Raw genomic sequence first — 25731 nt, 5'->3', positions numbered from 1 at the left:
CAGCAACCAGTGACAATATATCCCATGCATTTACCATTACCAGCTTAACCACTGGAAGATAGTAGAGACAGAGGTCCTTTTTTTGCTTTCTTGCATTCTTTCTTTCTTGTGCTCTCGCTCCTCCTCTCTCATGCTCGCTGTCCCTCCCTTCCTGCTCTCTCGTGCTCGCTCTCCCTCCCTTTCATTCATTTTCTCTCTCTCTCTCTCTCTCTCTGTCTCTCTCTCTCTCTTTCTCCCTCACACTTTGTCTCTTCCTCATCCACCCCCAAAAGGTTTGAAATTCTAATAAACCACTGATTCCTATTGAGACTGCTTAAGAGTTGTAACTTCGGGTAATGTGGTATATTGGGCAAATTGTGCCATTTTTGAGTTAGTGATTCCAAACGCATGTTAGAAATTTTGCATTCAGACCATATAACTTCATGTCCATTATTCTTAGGAGAAACCTTGCAGGTGACCGACAAAATGCCATTGCAATATTGTTACCAATGGTGCAGTCAGAAGAGCAAGTGCCATCTGATATTTACTGTCTCTTGGGCCGAATCTATAAGGACATGTTTCTGGACTCTGGCTTCCAGGACACTGAAAGCCGAGATAATGGTGCTTATTGGTAAGCATTCACTCCATATTACCTAGAACATAGAGATATGTTGTTTGAACTCCATTTTTGTGATGAAGGCAGATTAATAACTCTGTGAATTCTTTCCTGACCAGATTGCAAAAAAATTACCATCAACCTTACTTTCAAGCAGAATGTAGAGAAGAAGGAAGTTATTTCTCTTTGCTATTCTGATAGTTTCATTCAATAATCATCCTCCTTATGTTTCTTGCAAATGACATGATCAATCTACAGTGATCTCCTTGTGTAAAATGAGCACCTTGTTCACTTTGTGGTTTTGTATTGCTGTAGTATGACATTGAGACAGATTGTAGCCCTATCCCTTTATTCTCAACTCAGTAAAATGAAAATACTCAATGACCCTCAAAATTGCCGAACTGGTTTCTAAACAAATATTTTTTGAATAACCAGTTCCAGATTTTGTGAAATTTATAGCGTACACAAAATAGTTAACAATTTATAAATAGTACAGTATATTGGAGGGAGAAATATCAAAGAGGAGCCTTAAGTTCTGTATTCAGCAGTTCAAACAATTTGTAGAATCACAGAATCCTTCCAGAGTAGAAGCAGGCACTGCAGCCCATCTGAAGAGTATCCCACCCGGACCCATCCTTTTTTCCTCCCCTCTCCCTGTAACCCTGCATTTTCTATAGCTGGTCTTCCTGGCCTGTACATCCCTTTACACCGGGCAATTTAGCCTGGCCAATCCACCTAACATGCACATGTTTGGACTGTGGGAGGAAGCCAGAGCACCCAGCGGAAAGCCATGCAGACACGGGAAGAGTGTGCAAACAGTTGACCAAGGGTGGAATCAATCCTGGGTTTCTGGTGCTGTAAGGCAACAGTGTTAACCACTGTGCCATCTTTTTTCTGAGCTCTCTTACTACACATGTGTGAAAGACCAGAGACAGCTGAAATCTGGCTCTCACTTGGGGCCCAGTTGCCCTCTTAAATACAGCTCAGATTACAGAAGAGGTCAATGAAGTTCTAAATGCCCCCAGCTGAATACAACAATTTTTTTTTAGCTTTTTCGTTATTGTTATTACATACACTACTGATGTCACTGTTAGTCACATACACCTAATCTATACATCCAAAATACAGTCAATGACGGACAACTTTGGGAACAGCTCTATATCCTCCCATAATCTTATGATTTTACTGGATAGCTCCATCATCTCCCTTTGGGCTCTTACAATGCTTCTAACAATGATAATCCTTCCCTGTCATTTGTCAGCTGCACCACATTATTTGCCAATAACCTAAATACTTGTTTATCACTAAGAACGCTTTCAATTTCGCTCCTAATGTTAGAATGGAAGATTAGGAAGGATATTAATTTCTGCCAAATGTTATGAAAGCTTTAAAATTAATATAAAGTGCTACAATTCTGAGACATTGCTGGCAAATTAGGAACAATCGCTCTCTTACTTCAGCCTGAAAGATCAAATAGACAATCCTTCTGACTTGCAGTTGCAATTACAAACCCAGTTATTCTCATACTATAACTGAATTTGCAACCAGAGTTCAGTTCTTAAATGAACCTTTTACTATTTCTATTCTAAACGGTTTCCATTACTAATTTTTTTCTTACGGTTATCTGTGGTTGGCTACTCATAACTTACTATTATTTAAAAAGTTTAGAATACTGCAGGATCAGATTTTTCCTTTTCCTTTTTACTAAATAACAAACTTAGAACGGTGACTTAACTCGGTCTTTCAAAAATATCCCTTGTAAATAACTTGTATGTTTAAAACTGCCTGTTTAGAGAAACCCAAGTAAATCCCCAAATGTTTCTTTTCATGTCACCCTCTTACATCACCACTGCCCCACCCCCACAACCCTGAACCTTTCATTATCTTATCCAATTACTCTGTCTGGAGACGACAAGTCTAGTTGTGCTCATCTGGTAAATGTAGCTTCTAACCCTTTTCAGCCATCTTGTGTCAACTTTAAAAGCCCTAGGTGGCTATCTTGTCAACATCAATCATGGGTCGCTACAACACAATAACTTTAGCAAAATGCAATTAAACAACAGATAAACTGATTAATGGCTACAGAATAATCCGGTCCACCATCTACAGGGCACAACTCAGGAGTGAGATGGAATACTCCCCACTTGGTTGAATAGGTGCAGCTCCAACAATATTTGAGAAGCTTAACGCCATCTAGGATAAAGCAGCCCACTTGATTGGCACTACACCCACAAGCATTAACTTCCTCCACCACTGACATTCAGTAGCAACATTGTGTACTATCTACAAGATGTACTGCAGAAATCCACCAAAGATCCTTAAAAAGTCTCTTCTAAACCCACAATCATTTCCATCTGGAAGGACAAGAGCAGCAGGTATATGGGAACACTACCACCTACAAGTTCCCCTCCAAACCACTCCCCATCCAGACTTAGAAATATGTCATTGTTCCCTTAACTGTCGTTGGGACAAAATCCTGGAATTTCCTTCCTAACATTATTGTGAATCCACCTGGAGCACATGGACTGCAGCAAGTCAACAAAGCATCTCACCATTACCCTCTAAAGGGCATCGAGGGACGAGCAATAAATGTTGGCCCAGCCAGCAATGCCCACTTACCAAGAGAGAAAAATACTTAATCTTCTTTGATTCCAGTCTCCACTCTCATAAAGACAGACAGACATAGTTAAGGAAGAAATCAAAAGGAAAATCAATGAATTGTAACTGGCCCATTCACTTAAGCTGTATCCACATTGTCTAGAATCATTGGTTGCATCTTCCTTTATTTCTGAAGACAGTGATCATTGCAAATAGCTTCCAGTAGGCTTTGAGGAATATGCATTTAATTATCATAACTGAGATTCTATTTTGTGAACTTTCAATGAGTTGATAAAAGGACGATAACCAGGCAACACCAAACCTCAGTCCTGTAGCTTTGTCAGCTACAATCCTTCTGACTAAAACACACAGTTCAAAACAGGTGCACACATTAGTTTCTCTTTCTGTTTTTTTTTCAACCTTTTTTTTTCATTAAACTGACACATAACTCTCTGTGAGGCCTTAGTTAACATTCAAACATCTGCTGTCTACCTGAACATAATGTCTGTCCAGAGTCAAGATGTCGATAGAATATTTTAGACAAAAATCAATCTGCAATTAACTTTTTGGCCTGGCCTCTCAAACAACTATCAGCTTGTTTGTTTTCTTTTCAAACAAGCTGCTGCTTACAGTCCAAAGGCCAAGCTATGGTCTCAGCTCACAGTTCACAGTTTCAAACCAAAAATGGTGAAGGTCATGACACTAGCTATAGGGTTCTGTCATATAATCATCACGCACAGAAGGAGGTTATTTGACCAAATTAATTTTATAACAAATACTAAATCTATCAAATGTAGCTAGCTACTTGAAATAGGAATAGAAGTCCATTGTTATGTAATTTTTTAAAGTCTTACATTTAGACTTGAGGGTAAACCTGCTTCATCAAAGAAAACTGGGTTAAGATACACTTGTTCATAGTCATTTCAGCTGGGAAAAAAGGAAAATGTGCTCAGAGCAAGACCAGGACTTTTTCTTATTCTTGTCTGAATGTTTTTGAGATACTCTGCAGCTGCATGCAGGAAAACTGGCTGGATCAGCTTCATTTGTGACCAGCAGACTTCTTACCCCTTCCTTGGACAGAGGTGGCTGGCAGCCATTCGGAGGCTGGCACCTATTGTGAGGACCTGCCCCACTTTGAAGGCCCAGGCTGCTGGGTACACAGCAGCAGTGAGGTGTTATGTCATTTTTATGGTGGGGCTTGCATCATGGAGGTCATGAGGACTGTCAGCCAGGAGAATGGGGGATGAGAGCAAGGAGCTAGCTTTCAGCAACCCGGATTGCCCCTACACTGGAACAAATTGAGGCTCCCATTTTCAATGAGGCAGGCAGCTCATCCCACTGTAGTAATCAGGAAGGTTGCCAATTTTCTTACCTACTAGGAACACAGTTAATGGGTTCAGGCTGAGGTCCTGAATTAGTCACTGTTTGACCACTTAAGGATCAAAAAGGTTGACTATGGGCCTACCTGCCCAGGACTTTATTCCTGAGGTACCAGAAAGAGAGTAGTCTTTGATTTGATTTATTATTGTCACATGTAGCTGGGTACAGTGAAAAGTTTTGTTTTACAGGTAGTACAGGCAGATCTTTTCATACAAAGTGGATAACAGAACAAAGTGAAGAGTGTAATGTTCTGGCTGCAGAGAAGGTGCACGAAGAGCAAGATCAAAATAAATTTAAAATTTGAGGGGTCTGGTCAAAAGTCTAATAACGACAGGAAATAAGCTGGTGTTGACCCTGAGGGTATGTGCTTTTAAGGTTTTGTATCTTCTGCCTGACCCCTAACTGGGGTGGGAATTGGTCTTTGATTATGTTAGCTGTCTTCCTGAGACAGCAAGAAATGTAGATGGAGTCAATGGATGTCCTAAGATGCTGCTTGGCCTGCAGTGTTCGCCCAGCTCCACATTTTATTGTCAATGAATGTAAGGTTGGTTTGCATGATGGACTGGGCTATGTTCACAACTCATTCAGTTTCTTATGATCCTGGGCTGAGTATTTGCCATACCAAGCTGTGATGCATCTGGATAGAATGCTTTCTATGCTGCATCTTTAAAAACTGGTAAGAGCCTGTATGGACATGCTGGATTTCCTTAGCCTCCTGAGGAAGTAGAGTCATTGCTGTGCTCCCTTGACTGTAGTGTCAACATGGGTGGACCAGGACAAGTTGTTGGTGATCATCGCTCCCAGGAACTTAACACTCTCGACCATCTCCACCATGAAGACAGGGGCGTGCCCCTCCCCCACTTTGCTTTCTGAAATCAATGACCAGCACTTTAGCTTTGCTGACGTTGAGGGAGAGATTTGTATCTTTACGCCATGCCACCCACCAAGCACTCTCTTCCCTGTATTTTGTCTCGTCATTGTTTGAGATCTGACCTATAATAATTATCATAACTTCAGCAAACATTGTAGATGGAGTTTGGATGACATTTTCCCACACAGACGTGAGTGAATAAGGAATACAATAAGGGGCTGAGTAAGCAGCCTGGTGTTGAGAATCATTGTGGTGGAAGTGTTGTTGCCTGTCCTCGCAGATTTGCATTCTGTGGATCATGAAGTCGAGGATCCAGTTGCAGAGTGTAGAGAAGAGAGACCTAGGGCTTGGAGTTTGGACATTAGTTTGGTTGGAATTATAGTGTTGAAGGTAGAGCTGCCGTCAGTAGGTAAGAGCTTGACGTACATATCGTCGTCATCCAGATGAGGCAGGAATGAGTATAGGGCCAGGGAGATAATGTCTGCCAAGGACCTGGTGCAAAGGTAAGCAAATAGTAATGGACCAAGGTGCACTGGGAGGTTAGAATTGATGTGAGCCATGAATAACCTCTCAAAGCACTTCATAATTATGGAGGTCACTGCCACCGGGGGTAGTCATTGAAGCACATTGCATGTGTTTTCTTTGGTACCAGGAAGATGGTGGTCTTATTGGAGCAGGTGGAAACTTCAGATTGTATGAAGGTGAGTTTAAAGGTGTCAGTAAATACACCTGCCACTGGGCCACATGGGATCTGAATTCATTGCCAGTGCCTCCATCCGGGGCATTCCCTTTCTGTGGGTTCACTGTCAAAAAGGCCGACCTGATATCTGCAGTGGTGACTGAGGGAACAGATGCATCTGAGACTGTTGGGCAGATGTTTCACTGACCTTCTGTTCAAAATGAGCATAAAATGCATTATCCGCTATTCTGTTCTGTTTCACTTTGTAGCCTATTAGGTCTTGCCATGGACCGTGAGTGTCTGTGTGGTTAGTTTGGGTCTCTAGCTCAGCCCGGTGTTGCCTCTTGGCATCTCTAATGGCCTTTTAGAAGTCGAATCTCGATTTCCTGTAACGGTCAGGATCATTTGACTTGAATGCCTCACACCTGGACTTCAGCAGGCAATAGTCAATCTACTTGATTCTCATCCATCCAATTATTTGCCCTTTCTGCCACCTTTCGTTCCACTTCTAAGGAGAGGAAAGTTTCACCCAAAGGGGAAAAGAAAACGAAACACCCACTTTCAAAATAAGACGCTGTAGCTCATCACCTTGGACAAGTACCTTTTACTAATGTAATTTTGACTGAAATTGTATGTTAAGCTCTTTACACAGTGATGACACAATAAATTAATGTATTCGCTGTTGCCATTGGAATTGCAGAGAAAATTGTAAAATGTTGAATTTATTTTAATTTTCCCCACTGAGCACTGTATAATTACTATATTACAAGATATGTTCCTGACTACTTTCACTTGCAAACTGAAAACGCAAACCATTTGTCTGGTCTTTTGTGAAAGTTGACAATTGTGCTATAGTTTCCTGATTCTTCAACTTGCAACGTGTATCTACTGTGCCACTTTCCGAATTCAGCTGTCATTACTAATGTGATGAACTTAGCATTCGGTCTGTAGTTGAACATACACATGTTTCTTGAAGCATTAGAGTCCAACTGAGGAATATGAGAAATGAGCTAAGTTGTACAATTTTACCTTCTCCATTGGTTTAGTGACGTAGGCATTATGGTAACCACAGGTTGAAATGTACAGTCTGAGTATCTTCTAAGAACACCTTTAACAGGTGGAAGAATAAACATTTCTTTGTTCAGTCACCCCTTAAATATTTAATCTCTCCGTGGGTATACCTCAGCACTCTTCAGTGAGATTGATGAGACTGGTGGCTTGGGTGACTGAGCAGGAAGATAAGCATGTGCCCATATAACCTATCCAACGCGGAAATGCTTCCTGATTCTCTTTTGGGTACTGAAATACCAGGATTCTTCTTTGATTCAAATTTCCGTACTGCTGAGACCTTACTTTTTTGATGCTTTATAATGAATTTGCAGTGATTACTTCCTAATCGGATCTCCTAAATAAACACTGACGTTTTTTATTCCAGTTACTCCTATCTGGGCTGGCTCATATTACATTAGTTATGTTCACTGATTTCAATAAATACTTAGGTGTTTATTCATGCAATTAACTTACAGTAAAAGGTGGCCACCTGAACATGTAAATCTTCATTAACGTTGGATCTTCTGCTTAAGGTATGGAAAGGCTTTTGAATCTGAGCCAACGGTACATTCTGGAATAAATTTAGCTGTTCTACTCCTCGCAGCAGGACATCAGTTTGACACATCCTTTGAACTGCACAAAACAGGTAATTTGTTTTACCTTGACTATAAAAGTGTTGTTTAAACCCTGGTTACATAAAGAAGTATTAAAAACTGACTTAAAAATCAAATCCATTATGACATAGAGGAGTAGCTGAAGTTTTTTTTTCTCCAGAACTTGTTCCCAATTTGTTTGCTCATTTTACACTTGGAGTGCAACATCTCGCACTCTTCAGTGGGACGATTGTTTCAAGACTGGGTAATCTCCCAAATTTCTGTGTAATTAAGTGTCACCTTGAATCATTGACATTTTGTCATCTGGAAATGCCTAAACAGATAATTGGTCTGCCATTTCAGCAGCTGCCATAATCTTTCATTAGCCAACCCAGTGGTACTGGAATTCTGGGGTCTAAGTTTTAAGTGGTGTGGCAGCCTTCCCTACCACCTGCTGGAGGAACCATTCTCTCCATCCACATTCTGGGATCAGGCCATCATAACCATTAGAATGAGTGGCCTGAACCTGAAGAGGTGCCCATCCTAGTGCAATACTTGAAAATTAGAACACACATTGTATGCCCAATGGAGGGAGCTCCAAACCTTTTCGATCAGCAAGGTATAAAGACAAAAAATAGTTTTCTCCTGAGGAGAAACGGGTGTCAAATGAGCTCAGCTGTGAAGAGTTTCCCCAGGCTGAACCCATGCCTACTTCAGCTGAGCTCCAATGGGAATATAGTATCCAGGGTTCCAATGTGTACACAAGAACCTGCTGCAGAATTAGCTAGGGAGGGGTGTCCACTCACGTTCCTGTGCACCCTCCTCCAGGGAATTTGAGCTGCAGCTTACAGAAGCATTTCAAATATGCATCTGCTTCAGGCTTGTGAGGGCTTGGTTTCAGTTGGATCTAAGATGCATCTGCAAAATTAAAAATAAATTTTTTCGACCACAACCGCGGAAAGAGGAAGTAATGAAGAGTGACAGGTTGTCTTGTTTGTTTTTGAATCAGCACAAAATGTTAGCAACTGTATGCAGACACTGAGCATATAAACTCATACCCCCTGTCTAAACCACCTCCTCAGTCTTAAGTATTGTTATGTTAGGGATCAAGTTTAACTTTGGTGATTCCAAATAGGCAGTGGGGCAGAGACCACCCATTTTATACCATGATGGATTTCCCTTTCATTGAATTCAGTGAAATTGTTGTTTGTCTGAAGTTGGTTCTCAACTGTTCAATTCATTAATATACTTCTGTATCACACTCCAGTCTTGCTGTTTGCTAGGTTTACATTCTTTGAAAATATCGTCAATGGTGAATCTGTTTTATAGTGGAAGTCAATCAGGTTCCAACATGGTTTAAAGTTGGGTGTATAACGAAGAATAAAAGTACCAAACATATTAAATGCTGACATTGCACATTGCATCGTTTTTTTTTGAGTGAATAATGTAAATTGGGTTGACCAATCTTTGGTTGTAATTTTCAACATCAGATTTCCCTTCAAAGCACAATTTCGGACCATGTCAATTTCAGAATGTCCTGGTTTGCTGCCTATAACAAACGTCTGAATCATTTGCTTTAGTGATCTGGGCCTAAAGTGTATTCACAGACCTTTGTACCAAATTCAACAAAATCTGAGAAAAGAGTGCACTATCATATTGATTCTGTACTAATTGCTGGTTACATATCAAGTTAATTGTAATATACGCTAACTAGATAAATCTTTATATGAACTGATTGGCAGATAATTCAGCAAGTTTCCTTTGCTGTCGAGGCGACCATTTAACATGCTTGCCTGTCATTTAAGAAGGAACGGAATGACAGTTTTTCAAATATATTTTAGAACTACAGCTATCATTTAACAAAAAAGATGGAGCATCAAATAATTGGCCTTGAGATGTTACCGTAACTTGCTTTCTTAACTGACGCAGACCGTATAACATCGCTACAACACATCGTTGTTTGGAGATGATTCCAGGTTTATGATCTAGGGATGTTAAAGTTCCAAATCAGTTGGCACTTGACTTGAATGGTGTTGCACCTCACTGGGGTAGCGTGCTGGAAATCAAACTCCATTTTTCCTGGAGTTGTTACGACAGTTAAAGATTTTATGAAAGAACATAGAATTCCCCAATTTACCTGTCTTTTAAACTTGGGTCGACAGAAAGCACAGACCATATTCCTGACTCCACAAAGATGACACCTTATTAGAGATAAGTAGGTTCTAGCTTTAGGTAAACAATTATGAATCTTTTGAAATCTGACGCAACCAGTTAACATTTTTGAAAATTTCTCCTGCGCACACACACAAGGATAGACGCACAAACATTAACGATAATGGGAACTGCAGATGCTGGAGAATCCGAGGTAACAAAGTGTAGATCTGGATGATAACAGCAGGCCAAGCAGCATCTTAGGAGCACAAAAGCTGACGTTTCGGGCCTGGACCCTTCAGCAGAAAATTCTGATGAAGGGTCTAGGCCCGAAACGTCAGCTTTTGTGCTCATAAGATGCTGCTTGACCTGCTGTGTTCATCCAGCTCCACGCTTTGTTACATCGCACAAACATTAGTGTTGTGGTGAAGGGAGAAACAGGTAAGACGGTTCAATGTTCCCTATTATCTACAGGTTTTGCTGGGATGATCCTTTTTGGCTTGTCAGGACTTGCTGTTTCTTTTTCTCTTTCTCTCACTTTTTCTCTCTCTCTGTCTTATTCTGTCTCTCTTTTTCTCTCTCTCCCCTTCTCGTTCTGTCCATTGTGTGTTCTCACCCTCTTTCATTCTCCCTGTGTTCAGGAAGAACAGAATAATTTGGCTCAGAAATTACAAGGTCTATCTGACTTATTGGTTGGAAGAAACAGTTTATAGCAACTAGTGGGGGAAAATAAACTGGCTTTCTTTAGGCTTTAGGTGTTCTTTTTACTGCAGAAAGAGGACACACCTATTCAAGAAGGTCTGAAGAATTTTTCTGAAGAAGGGTCCCAACCCGAAACATCAACTTGCCTGCTCCTCTGATGCTGCGTGACCTGCTGTGTACCTCCAGCTCCACACTGTTATCTCTGACTCCAGCATTGGCAACTATTAATATCTCTATTCAAGAAATGTCTGATGGCTTGTGGCTGTCTCATTCATAGCCAGAAGCTGTTCAGCTATCTGGGAGCCAGTGTGTATTTGACAACTGGTCACCACTCCACAGATGAACTAGCTACTTGTTGCCATCCAATTCTCTTTTGTACACATCACCTGGTGCCAGTTTGTCTGTAACTAAACCTCTCCTCCCAGGAGTTGAACAGCAGTGTAAACAGAATTTACACTGAGTGTCAGTAGCCTACTTTTAAAACGTGCAATAAATTCTTCTAAAATCCTTAGTTTTAAAATAGTCCTTTTTCCAATTTCAGTCCACAATCAAAATTTTTTTAAAAATGCAAGATACAATCTATACATGCATCCAGCTTTTGAAGTTTTGATAATGCGTTTCATCACAAAATTACAAGCAACAACATGTAAGACTCATACACATTCAGCCTCCCTCCTACAACATTTATACAATCTGAGCATTTCTTAAACCTTTGCCTTATTCCAACATTTTTACAGTCAGAACAATATATTAACGATTGAATTATTTTTCCCAGCAGTGTGAATAATCTTTACATTAAATGGTTGAAACAAAAGATTACATTTGACTTGTCTTGCATTTCAACTTTTGCAATATTCAGTGAAGGTCAGTGGATTATGATCAATGGAAATTAGTGCTTTCTTGTTATTGCATTTGAATTAGACTTAATGTTGAATAGCTAATAATAATTGCCAAGTTATTGCAGTAGAATATTACTTTTGACAGTAGTTTACTTTCTTGGAGCAGTACCCTGTAGGTTTCTCTGTTCCCAATTCCTCTTCATACATCAAAACTGCACCTAGCTCTAAGTCAATAGCATCAATTGCCATTTTGAAAGGTCTGGAAAAATTAGGGGTGGCGAACAATGAGTTGTTAATTAGGATTGCCTTTAGCTTCTTAAAAGCTGCTTGGCTTTCTGTTGACTTGTATCACTTTTGCACTTGTTTTTTCTGGGCTCAACCAATAAGGATGCTATTTTATGACCTGACTCCCTCACATCCACATCATGCCGAGCTAATGTAATAAACGTCACTCTACTCCCAGGTGGCTGCACTGTCTTTAGAATGAGAGCGCTGGTGATGGTTTAACCCGAGGGTCACCTCAGGTGAGGGAACAGGTTAAGAAGGTGGAACCTTCATTGTGATCTTAGCCAAGCAACCTGCGCTGTTGGTGTCACCCTGCATAGCAAACCAGCTATCCAGCCAACTAAGCTAACTGACCCCCAGCTAATTTAGTCCACCTTGGTATGTCTTTACAGATTACCTTTCACTTAAGTAGTCACACAAGATCTTCCTGCTGTCCTCTCCTAAATATCAAAACATAGTGTCTGACTGTCACTGTATTTGTGTTAGATCATCAAATTGTAGGAAATTTGCTTTCAGAACTGTCTGTCTCTCCTTCCACCTTACCCTTATTGTCTCTATCAACTTCTCTTACTTTTACCATCTGACATACTTGTTCCTCCTAATCCTCTTCCCTATGACATCTTTTTAACGAGTTGTGTGTCATTATTGATTCTTCTTCCTATTCTTAAATATTTATCACAAGTCTCTTTTATTAATTCACCTAACTACATTTCATGGGCCACAACTTCACTTTCAGAAATTCACTATGCAAAGACAACATACCAATATTTCATATTCCGCCTGGGAACCCTGCAGCCATATGGTATCAATGTGGACTTCACCAGTTTCAAAATCTCCCCTTCCCCCACTGCATCCCTAAACCACCCCAGTTCATCCCCTCCCCCCACTGCACCACACAACCAGCCCAGCTCTTCCCCCCCACCCACTGCATCCCAAAACCAGTCCAACCTGTCTCTGCCTCCCTAACCGGTTCTTCCTCTCACCCATCCCTTCCTCCCACCCCAAGCCGCACCCCCAGCTACCTACTAACCTCATCCCACCTCCTTGACCTGTCCGTCTTCCCTGGACTGACCTATCCCCTCCCTACCTCCCCACCTACACCCTCTCCACCTATCTTCTTTACTCTCCATCTTCGGTCCGCCTCCCCCTCTCTCCCTATTTATTCCAGTTCCCTCCCCCCATCCCCCTCTCTGATGAAGGGTCTAGGCCCGAAACGTCAGCTTTTGTGCTCCTGAGATGCTGCTTGGCCTGCTGTGTTCATCCAGCCTCACATTTTGTCGTCTTGGAATCTCCAGCATCTGCAGTTCCCATTATCTCTGATACCAATATTTCATCTCTGGCTTGAAACAGTCTAGTTGTTGATTTGTTATCTGCCCATTCTTTAATTTTTGTTTGTGAAACTTGAAATGCTCCTTTGAGACATCACATGCTCATGATCTTTCGAGAAACATGGGAATGCAATCCATTATTGAGGTTTAGTCAATCTAGTTCAAGAACTTCACCTGATTTAATTTTAATACACCTCTCATCTTGTGACCATAAATCAATTGAAGTGGATGAAATCCATTTGATTCATTTGAGGAAACTCTCAGACCAAGCAGTGAGAAATCTAATCCAATGTCCCAATCCTGTGGATATTCATTGAGTATGCCTTAACCATGATTTAATGGTATCTATCCAAAGCTTCCTGGATTTGCAGATAATATGCAGTTGGCTTAATTTGTTTTATGGCCAATGCTAATGGTTTCCTGGAAAAAGTTAAACATCAAGTTACAATCTGAACAGGGATCAATTTCAATTTACTGTCCATTAATGAATAAAATAAAAATTGAGTTAACTTATCCACTTTTGGCTCAATACTTGACCTGAAAGGAATAGCTTCTGGAAACTGGTTTGTCAAATCCATAATTGTAAGGTTTTATTGATTTGCTTTTGTTTTCTGTAATGGTCATACACAATCTGGTAATTTCAGTGAAATTATTCTTCAAAATTGGTATGGGTGTTAAAGGTGCTGGTTTGATTATATATTGAGGCTTTCCCACAATGTGGGACATACTTTATCGAACTCTACTATGCCTTTATGAAGCTCTGGCCACTAAAGTGCTGTTTATCAATGAGTGCATTTTCCGTAATTCAAGTGCTAATTGCAATATCATCTTAGGACATCTGGATGGTGCCACAATTTGACAAACAACCAGTCATTCATCATCCACAGATCTGTGAGGAAGTCTCCACCTCCTCATCAGAACTCTCTAATATCGTAATAGGCTGGAACTAATATTCCCTCTAAGCTGTATAGCAGTGCATGCACACAACCTCTCCAAGGATCCACCGTCAGTATCAACGTGCCCAAACCTACATTGACTTCCAAATCTAGAAGTCACTGTTGCACACAGACCCATGCAGAGGCTCATGCAGCTGGAAAGAAAATGAGAGAGAATGCTGTCTGAAACTCCTTTAGTTTCAGTGTGAACTACTGTATTAATTTTTTTTAAGTCTGGACCTGTGTACTGAGCCTCAACTAGCAAAGATGTGCCAAAGACTTCTTTTGATCTCTCCTCACTGTTAAATTGAATTTCAGCTATCCAAATGTCTGGTTGCACTAATTCGGTGATCGCCAGTGATATACTTTTTCTAATCATTGCTCTGGTCACCACATATGATGGAAGAATATCCAGAACATGTTCTTCCAACTGTTCCTCTGTCTCTTTAGCCTCAACTGGACTTACTGTGATTATAGGGGAGGTTATAACTTTCACTGTTGCTAAATCTTTTCCCAGAAGTAAATCCACTCTAAACCCAGGTAATCTTTTAATTGTTCTGACTACCGCCAGTCCACACTCTAATAACTCTGTACAATGGAACCGGGATGTACACTACACCTATCCCATTTATCAACATCGTGGTTTATATTGAACTCTTATAAGGAAAAACTAAATCCTTCTCCAGCAAGAGAGTTTGAGAAGCTCCTGTATCCCTTAGTATTGTTACATTAATTTGAAGGAAGAGGTGTTGTTTTCCCTTCAGTTAAAAACCCTTCATTCTTCTCATCTACCATTTGTACTTCTGCATTCTGAGCCACAATTCAAATTCTGGCCTCTCTCTTTTTGAGTGTTTTTTTGGACTCCGACTCCTAATTTCAATAATTCTTGTGTGCTTAAAAAACAGGTCTTCAAGGGTCATAATCTCTGGATTGCTGCCCAACCCACATGCAAATTGGCATAGGGAGGCGAGGATCAGGGAAGGAAACACGTGGCTAAAAGAGTAGTGTGGGAAAGAGGGTTTCCTTTTCATGGGGCACTGGTATCAGTTCTGGGATGGGAGGGATCTATACCTCTGGGATGGACCCCACCTGAACAGGGCCCGGTCCAGTGTTCTGGCAAAAAGGGTAAATACGGTGGTTAATAGGACTTTGAACTAGTAAGTAGTGGGGGAGGGAGAAGTGAGCATGGAGGGAAAATAACAATTAAATATAATGCAAAGCAGTGGGTTAGCATGTGATGAGGAAGCTTCAGCTCCATTGAAAATTAGTAAAAAAGCTAAAGGGAAGGAGAACTCAGGAGCTGTTAGTAATGGAGGTAATAGGACCCTAAAAGAAGGTGCAAAAACTGGCATAAGGGCACTCTATCTGAATGCTTGGAGAATTCGAAACAAGGTGAATGAGTTGACGGCGCAAATCATGGCAAATGTTTATGATTTAGTGGCCATTACAGAGACATGGTTACAGGATGGTCATGACTGGGAGTTAAATGCGCAGCGGTATCAAACTGTTCGGAAGGGCAGACAGGAAGGTAAGGGAGATGGTGTTGCTCTGATTTTTAAGGATGATATCAGGGCAGTTGTGAGAGATGATATAGGTTCTACTGAACAAAAGGTTGAATCCATTTGGGTGGAAACTAGGAATAGCAGGGAGAAGAAGTCACTGATGGGTGTGGTCTGTAGACCACCAAATAATGACATTGTGATGGGGCGAGCAGTAAACATAAAAATTGCTAATGTATGTAAAAATGGTACAGCAATTATCATGGGGAATTTTAATCTACATATCGATTCCTCGACTGTGGGGTAAAAAGACCTTGGCTATTCACCCCATCCATGCCTCCCATGATCTGATTAACCTCTTTAGGGTCACCCCTCAGCCTCCGATGCTCCAGGGAAAAAAGCACCAGCCTATTTAACCTCTCCCTATAACTCAAACCTCCCAGTCCCAGCAACATCCTTGTAAATCTATTCTTTCAAGTTTATCAATATCTTTCCTTCAGCAGGAGACCAGAATTGAATGCAGTTTTCTAAAAAGTGGCCTCACCAAAGTCTTGTATAGCTGCAACATGACATCCCAACCCCTGTAATCAATGCAGTGACCAATGAAGGCAAGCATACTAAACACCCTCTTCACCACCCTGTCTACTTGTGGGACTCGACTTTCAAGGAACTATGCACCTGCAACCCTAGGTCTCTTTGTTCAGCAACACTCCGCAGGGCCCTACCATTAATTGTGTAAGTCCTGCCTGGTTTGCCTTTCCAAGATGCAGTACTTCGCAATATATAAATTAAACTCCAACTGCCACTCCTCAGCCCATTGCCCCATTTAATCAAGGGCCCTTTGTTCTTTAAGATAATCTTCTTCACTGTCCACTACACTGCCAATATTGGTGTCATCAGCAAAATTACTAACCATGTTGACAATATTCACATCTAAATCATTTACACAAATGATAAAAAGCAGTGGAGCCAGCACCGAGCAGTGTGGCACAGCACAGGCCACAGGCGTCCAGCCTGTACAACAACCCCCTACCACCAGCCTCTATCTCCTATTTTCAAGCCAACTTGGCCACTTTTTCCTGGTACTCCATGTGAGCTAACCTTGCTAATCAGCCTACCATGCAGAATCTTGTCGAACACCTTGCTAAACTCCACACAAACAACATCTACCACTCTACCTTCATCAGTCTTGTTCGTCACGTCTTCAAAAAATATTCAATCAAGTTTATTATTCCCAGGCAGAAAACTATGTTGACTATCCCTAATCAGCCATTAACTTTCCAAATACATGTAAATCCTGTCTCTCAGAAGCCCCTCCAACAACTTACCCACCACTGAGTCAGGCTTGCTGGCCTGTAGTTCCCTGGTTTCTTCTTACCACCTTCCTTAAGTAATGGCACCACATAGCCATCCTCCAGTCTTCCGGCACTTCACCCATAGCGATCAGTAATATCTCAGCCAGTGGGCCAGCAATCTAGCTTCCCACCAAGCTCTGGGAAATACCTGATCAGGCCCTGGCATTTTATCTGCTTTTATGCATTTTAAGACCTGTAGCACCACCTCTCCTGTAATTTTGACACTTTTCATGACATTATCATTATTCATATCCCCAAGCTGCCTAGTTGGAAAATCCTTCTCCACAGTAAGCACTGATGCAAAATATTCATTTAACATCTCGCCCATTTCCTGTGGCTCGACAAATGGAGGGCCTTGTTGATCTCTAAGGGACCCTATTCTCTCCCTAGTTACTCTCTTGCCCTGAATGTATTTGTAGAATTCCTTTGGATACTAGAACATAGAACATTACAGCAGAGTACAGGCCCTTCGGCCCTTGGTGTTGTGCCAACCTGTCATACCGCTCTCAAGCCCATCTAACCTACACTATTCCATGTACGTCCATATGCTTGTCCAATGACGACTTAAATGTACCTAAAGTTGGCGAATCTACTGCTGCTGCAGGCAAAGCGTTCCATTCCCTTACTACTCTCTGAGTAAAGAAACTACCTCTGACATCTGTCCTATATCTTTCCCCCCTCAATTTAAAGCTATGCCCCCTCATGCTCGCCATCACCATCCTAGGAAAAAGGCTCTCCCTATCCACCCTATCTAACCCTCTGATTATTTTATATGTTTCAATTAAGTCACCTCTCAACCTTCTTCTCTCTAATGAAAACAGCCTCAAGTCCCTCAACTACCACCCTCTGTCGTCTTTCAGCAAGCCAATTTCCGATCCAAACTGCTATATCTCCCACAATTCCATTCCTCCGCATTTTGTACAATAGCCTATTGTGGGGAACCTTATCGAACGCCTTGCTGAAATCCATATACACCACATCAACCGGTTTACTCTCATCTACCTGTTTGGTCACCTTCTCAAAGAACTCAATAAGATTTGTGAGGCACGACCTTCCCTTCACAAAACCGTGCTGACTATCCCTAATCAATTTATTCTTTTCTAGATGATTATAAATACTATCCCTTATGACCTTTTACAACACTTTACCAACAACTGAGGTAAGGCTCACTGGTCTATAATTACCAGGGATGTCTCTACTCCCCTTCTTGAACAGGGGAACCACATTTGCTATCCTCCAGTCATCTGGCACTATTCCTATAGACAATGACCAGTTGAAGATCAATGCCAAAGGCTCAGCAATCTCCTCCCTGGCTTCCCAGAGGATCCGAGGATAAATGCCATCCGGCCCAGGGGACTTACCTGTCTTCACCCTCTGAAGGATTTCTAATACCTCTTCCTTGTGAACCTCAATCCCATCTAGTCTAGTAGCCTGTATCTCATTATTCTCCTCGACAACATTGTCGTTTTCTAGAGTGAATACTGTTGAAAAATATTCATTTAGCGCTTCCCCTATCTCATTTGCGTCATTCTTTTATTCCTTAAATACCTATAGAAAGCCTTAGGGTTTACCCTGATCCTATCTGCCAACAACTTCTCATGTCTCCTCCTGGCTCTTCTGAGCTCCCTCTTTAGGACTTTCCTGGCTACCTCGTAGCCCTCAAGTGCCCTAACTGAGCCTTCACATCTCATCCCTTCTTCTTCCTCTTGACCAGAGATTCCATCTCCTTTGTAAACCACGACTCCCGCACTCTGCAGCTTCCTCCCTGCCTGACAGGTACATATTTATCTAGGACACACAGGAGCTTTTCCTTGAATAAGCTCCACATTTCTAATATGCCCATCCCCTGTAGTTTCCTTCCCCATTCTATGCTCCCTAAATCTTGCCTAATCTCATCGTAATTGCCTTTCCCCCAGCTATAACTCTTGCCCAGTGGTATACACCTATCCCTTTCCATCACTAAAGTAAACATAACAGAATTGTGATCGCTATCACCAAAGTGCTCACCTACTTCCAAATCTAACACCTGGCCGGGCTCATTACCCAGTACCAAATCTAATGTGGCTTCGCCCCTTGTTGGCCTATCTACATATTGTGTCAGGAAGCCCTCCTGCGCACACTGGACAAAAACTGACCCATCTATAGTACTCGAACTATAGTGTTTCCAGTCAATATTTGGAAAGTTGAAGTCCCCCATGACAACTACCCTGTCTCTCTCACTCCTATCGAGAATCATCTTTGCTATCCTTTCCTCTACATCTCTGGAACTATTCAGAGGCCTATAGAAAACTCCCAACAGGGTGACCTCTCCTTTCCTGTTTCTAACCTCAGCCCATACTACCTCAGTTGACCAGTCCCCAAACATCCTTTCTGCCACTGTAATACTGTCCTTGACCAACAATGCCACACCTCCGCCCCTTTTACCATCTTCTCTGTTCTTACTGAAACATCTAAATCCGGGAACCTGCAACAACCATTCCTGTCCCTGCTCTATCCATGTCTCCGAAATGGCCACAACATCGAAGTCCCAGGTACTAACCCATGCTGCAAGTTCACCCACCTTATTCCGGACGCTCCTGGCATTGAAGTAGACACACTTCAATCCAACTTCTTACTTGCCGGTGCCATCTTGCTTCCCTGAAACTTTATTTCGGACCACCCTACTCTCAACCTTTTCTATAGTCGAACTACAATATTGGTGCCCATACCCCTGCTGAATTAGTTTAAACCCACCCGAACAGCCTTAGCAAATTTCCCCCCCAGGATATCGGTACCTCTCTGGTTCAGGTGAAGACCATCTTGCTTGTCGAGGTCCCACCTACCCCAGAAAGAGCCCCAATTATCCAAGAATCCCAAACCCCCCCTCCTGCACCATCCCTGTAGCCACGTGTTCAACTCCTCTCTCTCCCTATTCCTCGCCTCACTAGCATGTGGCACGGGCAGCAAACCAGAGACAACAACTCTGTTCGTCCTAGCTCTCTGCTTCCATCCTAGCTTCCTGAATTTCTGCCTTAAATCCCCATCTCGCTCCCTACCTATGTCGTTGATGCCAATGTAGACCACGACTTGGGGCGGCTCCCCCTCCCCCTTAAGGATCCCAAAAACACGATCAGAGACATCACGCACCCAGGCACCTGGGTGGCAACACACCAACCGTGAGTCTCTCTCGTCCCCACAGAACCTCCTATCTGTCCCCCTAACTATGGAGTCCCCAATGACTAATGCTCTCCTCCTCTTCCCCCTTCCCTTCTGAGCAGCAGAGACAGACTCTGTGCCAGAGACCTGTGCCCCACTGCTTTCCCCTGGTAAGTCCCCCCCCCCAACAATATCCAAAACGGTATACTTAATGTTGAGGGGAATGGCCACAGGGGATCCCTGCACTGCCTGCCGGTTCCCTTTCCGTCCCCTGACCGTAACCCATCTGCCTTTTTCCTGTACTTGAGGAGTGACTACCTCCCTGTAACTCCTCTCAATAACCCCCTCTGCCTCCCGAATGATCCGAAGTTCATCCAGCTCCAGTTCCCTAACGCGGTTTTCAAGGAGCTGGAGTTGGGTGCACTTCCCGCAGATGGAGTCAGCAGGGACACTAGTGGTGACCCTTACCTCCCACATTCTGCAGGAGGAGCATTCAACTGCCCAGACCTCCGTTCCCATTATTCTAAATTCCCAAAGAGACTGATTAAAAATAAAGAATAAAAAATAAACTAGTTACCTTACCAATCAGGCACACAGAACCTTTTTTTTTGGTTAGAGGAGGAGGATGGGTGGGAGACACTTACCCGAGTATTGTTTCGGGTAACGCAACCACACAAATATATTACCTCACTCACTCACCAGTACTGTGTCGGCTCCTGCTCAGCGTACCTCTGCCTATTCACGAGGTAAGCTTATTAAAGATTCAAAAACCGTGACTCACCGGCTTCCCGACAGGCTCCTGCTCCAGGCTCCTGCTCGCGCTGCTGCTGCAAACAGAAATACTCCTTAACTCTATTTACCAAAACTGTCTCATGGCCCCGTTTTGCCCTCCTGATTTCCCTCTTCAGTATACTCCTACTGCCCTTATGCTCCTCTAGGGATTTACTTGATCCTAACTGTCTGTACATGACACATGCTTCCTCCTTTTTTTTGACCGAACCCTCCAATTTCAGTAGTCATCCAGCATTCCGTACACCTGCCAGTCTTGCCGTGTGCACTATCAACAACATACTGTCTTTGAACTATCATTATCTCATATTTGAAGGCCACCCACTCTCCAACTGTCCCTTTACCTGTGAACAGCCTCCCCCAATCAACATTTGAAAGGTCTTACCTAATACCATCAAAACCGGCCTTCCTCTAATTTAGAATGTTAACTTTTAATCAGGTCTATCCTTTTCCATAACTATTTAAAAACTAATAGAATTATGATCACAGGTGCTAAAGTGCTCCCCCATCGACACCTCCATTACTTGCTATTCCCAATTTACCAAGAGAAGGCCAAGTTTTTTGCTGCTTGTCTAGGGGGTACATCTGCATATAGAAAATTGTCTTATTCATGTACATACATCAAAATTCTCTCTATCCGAGCCCTTAACATTGTGGCAGTCTCAGTATGCGTTTGGAAAGTTGCAATCCCCTACCATTACAACCCTATTATTCGTACAGATATCCAACATCTCCTTACATATTTGCTTCTTAATTTTCCGCGAACTGTTGGGATGCCTATATTACAAGCCAAACAAGGTGATCAACCCTTTTTTAATTTCTGTTTCAGCCATTTAACTTCACTGGAAATACTCCTATGAATATGCTCCCTCAGTTAATGTTATCCTTGACCAAAAACACCACTCGCCCTCCTGTCTTTATCCCCACATCACGTCTATCCTTCCTATAGTCCCTATACCCCAGAACATTAAGCAGCCAGTCCTGCCCCTCCCTGAGCCACGTTTTTGTAATAGCTATGATATCCTAGATCCATGTTCTCAATCATACCCTAAATTCATCTGCCTTACCTGTTTGTTGCTTTGAAGTAATGCAGTTTAATTTGTCAGTCTCACCTCATTCTCTGCCTTGCTCTTGCCTGCCTTGATTATTTAACTTGCTCCCCTTATCCCCTTACCACCTTCAGACTTATCTCTTTTCTCACTATTTCTTTGAGTCCCACACCCTTCCTGTACTAGGTTATTAGCTTGGATAGAAATATGTGATGCTTTCATTACTGCTGTATTGGCTAAAATAAAAATGATGGGTATTGTAACTTCCAGACTCTACATTCAAAGCAAGTGAACTCATTGAAGATTTTCCTAGTGATCAAATTGCTGAACAAAAATTCAGTAAACAATAGCAAACTATTGTTCATGCTGGAGGTTTAAATATAGAGAACCAGAGAAACTCAGCAGATCTGGCAGCATCTGTGGGTAGGGAAACAGAGTTAAACTTTGAATCCGATGACTCTTCTTCAGAACCCTAATCCCTGATCTGAAGCCCCAAGTAAAATTTGGTTGGTTATGTTCTGATGTAAACCATGTTTGAAGTTAGAATCATGGTCAGTAAAATTTGATCACAAAACAGTCATGTGTGATGGTATGTACCTGCTAACTTTTAAAGATGTTTTGTTTTACATTGAACAGATCTGGACCCAATGACTTGTAGCATATACTTCATTTCAAAGCAAGCTGTAAGTTGGCAAATAGTTGACTGAATATTTTAATGGACTCCTCTGAAGGTCAACTTTCCAAAGCGTGCAGTTCAAAACGTAGGCTAGACTGAAAACAAAATGGGAGCATTCTGCCATACCTTTTGATCAGTCCAGTTAGAACAAATACATGCATCCAATTTTTGTGAAGTATGATTTCTGAGGGTGATTTGAATATGGTATAAAATATCACACTTCTCTGTCTGTGCTAATCTTGGTGATCTTTCTAATTCTGTCCAGGTGTGAAGCTCAGCAGCCTGCTAGGGAAAAAGGGAAATCTGGAAAAAATAGAAAGTTACTGGGATGTGGGCTTTTTCCTTGGTGCCAGCATGTTAGCAAATGACCCTCTCCGAGTTATCATGGCTTCTGAGAAGCTTTTTAAACTCAAGGCACCGGCATGGTAAGTGTGGATTCTCAGTGGAGTGGAATAAGAAACCAGTGTGATTGGATGTTGTGTTGGTGTCAAAAACAGAATGGTTTGAGTCTGTTGGGACTGCTGCGCAAGTGGGAAGAAATGAGGAATTGATTGCTCTTTGTAGTATGTCATCACAAAGGAGATAATCCTGCAAAATGAAATCTATGTCTCATTGTACACCATTCCACCTGCCATTACAATCACTGGTGAAATATTGTTCCAAGATTTCTTATCTAATAATATGCTCCTTACCATTCTGTGCTTTCCCTAGAGATTCAAATAGTTTGGTACAAGATTTTGTTTAGGCTTGGAATCAACAAAAATGACAGTCATGAAACAAGGAATTACTCCATGATCTTAGTATTTAATTAATGAAAATCAAAGGTTTTGTGTTGCGTTGTATGTAACAATATAAATTCTTCATACTTTGAAGAGAAGCCGTTAACATTTTGGATCTTTTCACCATCTAGAAAACATTCAAGATGGAAGAGGTTGTTTAAACAAGAGGTTGTTATTCACTCTTTCCTAGTTACTTCTACATAGACTGGGAAGGCAGTTCAGTCGTACCTGGCCAAAGGGTTCACAGAGATGACCCTTTTGGCTTGTCAGGGCTTGTTGTTTGTTGATCAATTGAATCATCACAAACCTTTTCTCTCACTTGTGCTCTCTTTCTCTCTCTCTCTCTCTCTCTCTCTCTCTCTCTCTCTCTCTCTCTCTCTCTCTCTCTTTCTGTCTCTTCCCCCCCACCACACCTCCCCCTCCTCTTCCACCCCGCCTCCCCTTCTTTATTTTGCACCCACCCATCTGCCCCTCTCTTGCCACCACCCCCACTTTATGCACTCTCTCTCCCCCTCTCTGGTTTGTTCTCTCTCTCTACCCCCGCTCTCTCTGTCTCTCTCTCTCTCTGCTTTGCTTTCTGCTGTGTTCTATCTGTCTCTTACATGATCCTACAAGCACACGTGTCTACTCGTTCTACCTCTCCCTGTGTGTAGATTGCCATCCTTTACCCTGAGTATAGGAGACTCCCATCATGCTCCAACCCACTGGCTGACAGGGCTGTCCATTTTTGGTGGGCTGCCTACGGTTTGGTTAAGGAAGAGAAATGCCCACTTTTTTGACAAAAGTACAAGCTTTATCAAAAGCAAAATAATCTGAATGATTCACTATATTTTGCACCTTGTTAGACCAAAGGAATTTCAAGCCACTTAACAGCCAATTAGATACTTTGAAACTGTAGTCATTCCCTGTAATTTAGGGGAATATCCACGCTGAGACCACACAAACAGAACAAAGATAATGGTACTGTCAGTGTTGCGAGTTATGTTGGGTGAAGATTTAAAATTAGAGATGTACCCTTGGCTAGAATTGGATGAACACTGATATCTTGGAAAGTTGCCAGGTTAAAGAGGGTAAAGAAATGGAGAAAGGTTGAGGCACTGGAGGGACCTAAAGTAAGATACAAATTTAAGAGCATGACTTAACAGGAAGCTGAGGACAGTTAGTAAACACAGTGGATGGTCGTTGAACAGGACTAGGTGGACTTTGAAACAGCAGAGTCTCTCAGTAACTTAAGTTTATGAAGGGAGAAAGGTAGAAGTCCACTTGGAGAGCATTGGAATTGTCATGCTTTTTGTTCCTTCTGGACCTGGCTCTGCTGAAGCAGAGGCAGAATCAGTCACCGTTAGAGAGGTGGAAGTGAGTGAACCTAGTGCTAACATTGAGATGTCATCAGAGCTTATCTTTGGGCCAAGTATGACACCGAAGTTGCAAACAGTAAGGTTTGGCCTTAGACCAAAGCCAGGGATACTGAGGCGATGAGTAGCCAGGAATGAAGCTTGTGGCAGGGTGCAATGATTATGACTTCGGTCTTCCCAAGATATTTTCAAGAGTATTTCTGCTAATCCAGAACAATTATAGTGATCCAAACCAAAGTGATGCAAATTTCATTGGGTTTTTATTTTTGTTTGTTTAGCTTAAAATGTTAGGAGTACTTGTGTATCAAAACAAGACATAGTGGACTTCCTGATGTGTATTTATTTTGAGTTGTCAAATACCCTCATTGCTAATGGCCAGAACAGCAGTTTGTCGCGTAGTGTTTCATAAATTAATGTCAAGCTGTTAATCAGGGAAAAGAATGGGTTTCACTTATTTCGACATTTAATCTGCCTTTATGACTCTATTGCTGTCCTTTTGTTATTGTCTGAGGTTGACTCAAACTTTTTCTTGATTCCATTTCACCCTGTCACTCAAGATTACTTTGTCATTGTGATGTTTGTAATTCACTTTTACCTATGTCTGTCTTGTCTATTATTGTTGCTATACATCTCACCAACCTACATGAGAAGGAAAGTAGAAGTGAGAAATAAAGCCAGGAGGGTTGTCCAGGATATTGGATTTGGCAACTGGTTGTCATGAATCTGTCAGCATTTAGCATAGCAGCTGGGGAGTTGGGGCTTAGCCCTGATCTAAGGGAAGGTGTTTGTCAGGGTTTGGATGTTCAGGCTCATGCTGGTGTGATACACAGATAGGTCAGAAGGATGGGGCCTGAAATGTGTTAACTCTTTGGATGGAGGACTGCCTGGCACCTGGAGGATTTTGCAGCATGGGGAGCATAGCTGCAGAACCAGTTGAAAGTAGTGGGAAACCCTTGGAGAGGTGGCGAAACCTCAGAAACTGTAGGAAGATTGGTTGCAGGGACCAAAACAAATATCATGTCAAAAGTGCTGATGAAACCCAGTCGGTCTGGCAGCATCTATAGAGAGAAAAGCAGTTGACGTTTTGA

General features: G+C 42.0%; 1 protein-coding gene across 3 annotated transcripts in view; it reads left to right on the top strand.

Annotated features, from left to right (window-relative positions):
• The window catches only part of map3k5 (mitogen-activated protein kinase kinase kinase 5), a 182896-nt gene that overhangs the window by 61663 nt on the left and 95502 nt on the right, over positions 1 to 25731 (top strand). For all 3 annotated transcript variants that reach the window (XM_048531149.1, XM_048531151.2, XM_048531150.1), the window contains exons 7-9: positions 440 to 610; positions 7707 to 7819; positions 22775 to 22934. In XM_048531149.1, the coding sequence (XP_048387106.1) occupies positions 440 to 610; positions 7707 to 7819; positions 22775 to 22934 (444 nt within the window). The remainder of the gene's footprint in view (positions 1 to 439; positions 611 to 7706; positions 7820 to 22774; positions 22935 to 25731) is intronic.

Source organism: Stegostoma tigrinum, chromosome 4 (genome assembly GCF_030684315.1).
Source record: "Stegostoma tigrinum isolate sSteTig4 chromosome 4, sSteTig4.hap1, whole genome shotgun sequence".
NCBI lineage: Eukaryota > Metazoa > Chordata > Chondrichthyes > Orectolobiformes > Stegostomatidae > Stegostoma > Stegostoma tigrinum.
This window is presented reverse-complemented; position numbering and strand designations above follow the sequence as displayed.